At 49.3% G+C, this 6,822-nt stretch overlaps 1 protein-coding gene across 1 annotated transcript in view; it reads right to left on the bottom strand.

Annotated features, from left to right (window-relative positions):
- The window catches only part of Clic6 (chloride intracellular channel 6), a 45,517-nt gene extending 38,925 nt beyond the window's left edge, over window positions 1–6,592 (bottom strand). The window contains exon 1 of the mRNA XM_021185242.1: window positions 5,169–6,592. Within this exon, the coding sequence (XP_021040901.1) occupies window positions 5,169–6,272 (1,104 nt within the window). The 5' untranslated portion in view covers window positions 6,273–6,592. The remainder of the gene's footprint in view (window positions 1–5,168) is intronic.
- Between the last annotated feature and the right edge of the window lie 230 nt (window positions 6,593–6,822).

The following is a 6,822-nucleotide window of genomic DNA, read 5'->3' as shown; positions in this document are numbered from 1 at the left end:
TTCTTCTTCCTCTTCTTCTTCTTCTTCTTCTTCTTCTTCTTCTTCTTCTTCTTCTTCTTCTTCTTCTTCTTCTTCTTCTTCTTCTTCTTCTTCTTCTACAGTATCAGTGTGACCCCAGAATTTAAGTGCTGAAATTTTGGTCTCCAAATTTACCTGTTAGTAGTATTTGGAGGTAGGAACTTTAGGAGAGGGTTAGGTTTAAGTGAGGTCATAGGGTGGGGCACTCGTGACAACATTGGTAAAGAGGAAAGAGACTTTAGCTAGATCTGTTCTGTCCCATCCAATGCTACCTCTGGCATGCTATGACACAACCACCCAGGAGCAAACACTACGCTCTTGGACCTCCCATCCTCCAGAATCATGAACCAAATACACTTCAATGCTTCATAATAACACAGCATCTAGTATTTTGTTATGGTGACTTCAGGTCTTTTTTTAAAAAAAAAATATAGCTTCTAAAACATGAGCCAGTGTGTTCTCTGATTTTAACCCAGTGTCCAAATACAGAACTTTATACATCCTTAGTTAACAGGTCATCCTAAAATCCAGTACATCCCCTGAACCCAAAGCATTGACCAGAATTTGGGATTTATGTGGCCCTTCCCTTCTTAGGTATTGTCTACCTATCTAAAATGACAGGGAGAAACACTTAGAGGATCTAGTGTAGTCTGTCTCAGGTGGCTTCAGGTGCTCCCAGAGATGGAGCAGCTGAGCATGCTTCACTGTGTGAAACCTGGGCCCTAAGTGAGACCTCAAGTGAGAAGCAGGGGCCCATGCTGAAGGGCAGGAGACACCACTGCTCCTCTAAGGCTCAATGACAGAAGCAATGGCATGTGTGCACAGGGCAGATGGAAAAACATGTACCTAAACCTCAAGTCTCAGCATCCATAGTCCTAAGGCTGAGATGTCCCCAGGGAGGACTCAAGCCATATTCATCTTTCAAGGGATGCTGGACTGGAATCGTGGGAACCTAGGATTGTGTGTAGAACTTGATTCTCACTATAAGTCACATTGAAACCATCAGCCATCAACCTGAGCACTCACCTCTCATCACTGAAAGCAGAGACTGAGTAGGGAAGGGATGGGGGGTGATCCTACTGCAGGGCCAGTTTTAAGGGTGGAAAGAAGTAGACCCCATCTCATTAAGGTAAGTGAGGGGTGCGGCCACCCATGTCCTCCACCCCCACCGCAGTGTGCATACACGTGCTGTGTCTAGTTGTAGGAGGAGAGCAAAATCACACATCCTCCTTATCACTCTGCTCATTAACGCTGTACTGCTTTCATGTATATCATTTTCAATCCAGTTTTATGAGATAATCCTAAAACAAACAGGGAAGGCCATTGTTTTCAGGGGAGAACTGAAGTTGTGCGATGCATACTTGTTCATTTCCTTTCAGAACACATAGTGCTCACACTGTTGGGAAAATAACATCTCTCCGGGACGTTCCCTAGAGACTGAGCTTCACAGAACAGGTCTCAACATGTTCCCTCCAGGCAGAGAGGTCACAGGGAGCAACAGCCTACTGGTCGACCAGTAATCTCTAAGAAGCAGGTCCTGGCATGATCCTATCCAGCTGTGTAGTGTGGCCATGCTTGACAGACTTTTAATTAACATGTTTAGTTTTGGCACTTCTGATGACATAGACAAAAGCCATGTCTTTCTTATTTTTTTTTTATTCTACTAGATTTATTTCACTTAAAGAAAAAAAAAAAAAAGCCCCAGCTCTGATGGTCCATGCAAACCCACAGGCTCAATCACACCTCTGTGTTCTAGTCAAATGTGAGCTGTTATAACTTAAAGTTCTTAAACTCCAGCCAAGGGTCACTCACTGGTCAGATGGAGGATTTTTTTAAGTCATGTAAATTTTGTCATTAAAGCCATATCTCAGGCTCCCCCAGTCCTAACCTTGCCTCTGAGAAATCAGGCTGGATTTGAGGAAGCAATGTTCTGAGCCACACTTCCCTGGTGACGAAACCTCAGTGGGTATTTAGTTTGTTGATTTTCTTTTCCAACCCCAACCCCCACCGTGTGGTGTGAAGTTACCTTTTCCAGTCCTGAATGGAAAAGAAAAATGTATCTCTTACTACATGTATTTTATATATATTTGGGGATCACCCTATAGTCTGGTGACCTCGTTAATACTTCTTTAAGGGAAGAAAATAAAGATAGTCAATGATTAGCCATTAATTTGACACACAAAACCCCAGGGAGTCTTCCTTGGCCTGCTGCTGCATATGGCGATAGCTCCTTTACAAAACCACATCCTTGTATATTTATTGAATCAAACAAATGACAAGTTAGAAACATGATAACTCTGAGGCAATCTACCAGATGGTCAAGATCATAAGCTGACTTAGTAATGACTTACTAGTGATATTATTAGTCCATATAATTGGGTAGACAACTTTCTAGTGCATGTTATAATGAGTAATAGTTAAATAGATTTATATGAAATAATATATACAATTACAACCAATTTATTTCTTTGTTAAAAATAAGAAAAGTAGAAAAGGCAGAAAGGTCATGGACAGAACACAGGCAAAGTGCAGCGTCTGGAAGAAAGACTTTAATTAACAATTCTGGGGAGTCAACAGGTCATCTAGGTCCCAGAAAAACCACCATGAGCATGCACCTGACAACAAAGCTGGTCAGTGGGTCACTGTGGACTAGGAAGTCCCCATGCAAGGAGGCCCCAGAAGAGCCCAGACACGGTTGAACTGGTAACAAAATGTGATTCTGTCCTAACTTTGGGGTTTACCAATACAACCTTACAACTCTGTGACTCTGGAAGACCCCGTGGTACAAAGGTTTTTTTGTTTCCTTTTTGTTTCTTTATTGCTTTGGGTTTCATTGTTTCTTCTTTGTTTTTCAGAGAGGTGGATTAGTGGGATAAGCCTTATGGAAGTGAGGCAGGTCTTTTTAATGGCCCTAAGAGGCTACCCAATCTCACTGTTGGGAGATCCGCTTGTTTTCTTAAAGGAGAGGAGGATCAAGCAGAGAGAGTCACGGCTCATCCAACCCATGTCCCATGTACACCCACTGTGCGCAAGCTCCATTTCCAGCCACTCCGACCTTTGCCCTAACCGACCACCTTGGAACAATAGTCGCAATGATAGTTGCTTGAGGTTTCACAACACTCTCATCCCCATAAACTGAAGATAGTTCAACACCTAGAGGGAGGTTCCCTTAAAAAAATGGCAGGGTTAGAATGAGGGAGAACTCCTTGTACCACATCACAGAAGCTGGGGGGGAGGGAGCAGAGGCAGGGGAACACCCCCTGACACTGCTAATGCTGAGCCAGGCACAATTCCAGGGGCTTAGCATGACCTATTCCTGAGACTTCATAATAACCTCTAGGGGAGGGAGCTACGTTATTGTGAAAGGAACCAACTAGTACGGAGAAAGTGACCAAGCCAGGATTTGCTCCAGATCCACTGGCCAGTGTCTCATTCAAAGCCTCATCGTTTCCACACCTGCAGTCTGCACTAGGGACCTAATGATACATTTAATCTGCCCAGGGAGGAGGCAAACACAGGTGAAGTCCTCAGGGACTCCAGCATGCTGCTGACAGGTGGAGGCATGGTCAGGGCAATGGTGCAGGAGACTCCACTCGGGCAGAGAGTAAAGAGGGTGCACGCCTTCAAGGCTGGGAGAATCAGGAGTGTGGCTCTCCCCTGGTACACAGTACCTTCCTACAGCCGCCACTGCAGTGCCATTGGTGACACGGGGACCCCACAATGCTAAGGGAAGGCCAGAGAGAAGAAAGGAGGCAAAGAACTGAGTCCTGAAGGGCTTGCGCCTGGGCCAGGAGGTTGGATTTACTTGCAACTGTGTGATAAACAGAGTAGTGGGGGGTCAGGTAATGATGCAGAGGAGCAGTTCACTACATAACTGCAGGCCAAGCAGGTTGGCCGGGATCATCACACAGCCACGTGACCAGAACAATGCAAAATGTCCTCCTAAGGGAACAGACTGGAGCCACCCTGCTCCTGCACGCCAATCTCCACAGAACTAGTGAAGGACTGTGCCAACATGTTGGACTCCACCGTTTTCGCCCTCTCCTAAGGTCTTTAACATAGAGCTAGTGTGCAAGGAGCCATCTCACTGTTTAGAAGCAAGGGCAGATCTCAGCCATCTCAGATACTTGGTTAAGTCCTGATGTTAATCTCCTGGGAACATTTTTCTTTTTACTTATTAAAATCTCAGCCAAGGGGGTTTAGACCGTCTGTAAACGTGAAAGGATTTCTGAAGGATTAGGGTTCATTGGACATGTAACACATTCTTCACCCTATTATCTCTAGCTTCCTGGGGTCTGACCAAAGGTCCCCAGGAAGAACTTTTTTCTTTTAGACAAAGCTCTTGGTGTGAGCCACTGCTGGACTTTGTCCACTTTTTTTTTTTTTTGGAAGCCTTGTAAAAGTGCCTGTTTACACTCAAAACTTCCTCCTCATGTGTCTACAGACTCTTTCAAAAATGAAATCATGGCTTTCTTCCTGATGGAAAGGGAGACGAGAAACATATTACTCAGACAAACGATGCCCAAGTCTCCTGCATCCTCAAATCTGCCAAAGTAAACCTTAAAATGTTCAATAAACAAGACAGTGTATAGGAGACTTCCCAGTGTCCCCTGGACGAGGTTTTGTTTTGTTTTGTTTTTTCAGCTGAAAATGCTGGGCAGCTCTGGGCCTCTGGGAGTTAAGTCTGGGAATTCTCATGTTGAACCTACCTGTTCACATTTTTTCACTCCAAGGATTAAAGCCTTCTTTAGCTGAAACCGTTTGAATACTAATAAGGCTGGTCACGTTTTTGTTTTCCTCCTAATTCTTAGGACTAGAAGGGCCAGTTAGGATGTTCAGGACAAGGGATAGTGGAGTGTCGCCAAACACACACACACACACACACACACACACACACACACACACACACACACACCCCTGACTTCCAAACCTTACATGGTTCATGCTACCGACTCTTGAGATGCTGGGGATGGTCCCTCATAAGTGCTAGGCAAACCACTAACCCATTCACAGTCCTAACTCTTCTGAAATCCTAGCTGTTCCTTCTGGCTGACTGAAGCACTTGAGTACGGTTTTGGTTCTGTGCTGGCCCTAGACCTAAACCGACTGGGCAGTCGCATACTCGTAGGCCCTGGGGGCGCGAGATTTACCTTGACGAAGAGGGTGATGTCGTGCTCCTGTCCCGGATCCCCCTCCTCCAATGCTGGGCCATTCTCCCTGCGGCCATTCACTCGCCCCAACTCTTCTCCACCCTGGCCGCTGGGCTCCTCAGCTAAGTGGTTGCTGAGCTCTGCCTGGGATTCCTCCTCGTGCCCGGTGGATTTGGCCTCCTCTCCATCAAGGCTGCCGTCGGGGGGCTTCTCTTGGATGGCCCCCTCGCAGGGTTCCTTCAACTCGGGTTCTGGCCTTGCTTCTTCCTCCCCGGTCTCCTCCTGGAGCCTGCCCTGGTCCCCATTCTCATGAGCATCTACTCTCGCATCCTCGGAAGCTGCTTCCTCGGACCCGTCTTTCCCTAGGGTCTCCCCTTCCCCCGCGGTGTCTGCAGCCGAAGCGCCCGCCAGCTCCCGGGACTCGTGCCCTCCGATCTCTGCGGCTACAATCTCAATCGCCTCATCCTGGGGCTGAGGGCTGCTTTCCCCTCCACCCTGGGGCTCACTCTCCGACCCAAGTGGCCCTCCTGCGGGTGCCTCTGTGTCCATGTTGTCCCCTGCAGGTGCCTGGACTTCTGGGTTGCTCTGCAACCCTAGCGCGCCGCTTCCCTGCGCTTCCTGACCAGATTCTGCCTCTTCCCCTGCCTCTGAGGCCGTGGGGTCCTCGGGCTCCCGGCGAGCGTCCCCAGGGACCTCGGGGGCCTCACCCTGAGAGTCTAACCCAGAGCTCATCCCCTGCACCTGCTGGGCGCTTGGCGCCTCCTCGGCTCCCTGCGGGATCGCGCCCTCGGGGTCGCGCTCCGCAGCCTCCGCTTCACCTGGAGCTCCGCTGGCGCCCGGCGTCTCGGTCTCAGGGCCGGTGCGCGGGTCCTGCGCCTGCGCTCCCCCAGTTCCCCCGTCCTGCCCACAGCCTCCTTCCTCCTTCCCCGAGGCCCTGGCATCTACGCCCGCCCCCAGGTCCCTAGGTGCCTCTGCAGCTTCCTCGCTCGCTTCCCGCCCCTCCAGGTCCGCAGCTCCTGGCTCTCCTGGTCCCTCGACTGTCGCACCTTCGGGTTGCCCCTGGGAATCCGGAGCGACCTCCTTGGGCTCCGTGGCCTCAGCCATGGTAAAACACCCTTCCTCGACGCTGCTCAGGGTGAGGGGCAGGGGCTGCCGTGCCCCCTCCGAGAGGACACCCCACTCGCGGCTCTAAAAGCGAAGGTTTCGCTTGATGCAAAATCTAGAGGGCCCCAAGACTCTATGTCCCTTTTCCCTGTCTTAAGGTCTTTCGGCTCTTCCTCAAGCGTTCGTGTTTCTCCTAAATTCGCGCCCGGACCCCAATCCTTCTGTGCAGGCCAGGGTGTGGGGCTAAAGAACTCAGCTTGCCTCTTGAAGTCTTTCGAAGAGATGGGCTGGTTCGCTGCGGTCTCAAGGGTTGACCAGAAATTCTCAGAGCCAGTTCTCCCCTCTTAGGGCTTGGGCGGGGTTTGTCTTCCCCACCTCCTAGCCACTTTGGGTGGCCTGGGAAGCTAGCCAATGACAGCCTTTCTGTGGCTTTTGTGGATTTTAATGAAAAGACTGATTTTACTGGCCACTTTAGCGTTTTCTGGAACAGCTTCAAGTTTCAGAGCCATTTAAATCACGGTCACATACTTCAGTATTGGATTCCCACCTT

This window comes from Mus caroli, chromosome 16 (assembly GCF_900094665.2).
Source record: "Mus caroli chromosome 16, CAROLI_EIJ_v1.1, whole genome shotgun sequence".
Classification (NCBI taxonomy): Eukaryota; Metazoa; Chordata; class Mammalia; order Rodentia; family Muridae; genus Mus; species Mus caroli.
This window is presented reverse-complemented; position numbering and strand designations above follow the sequence as displayed.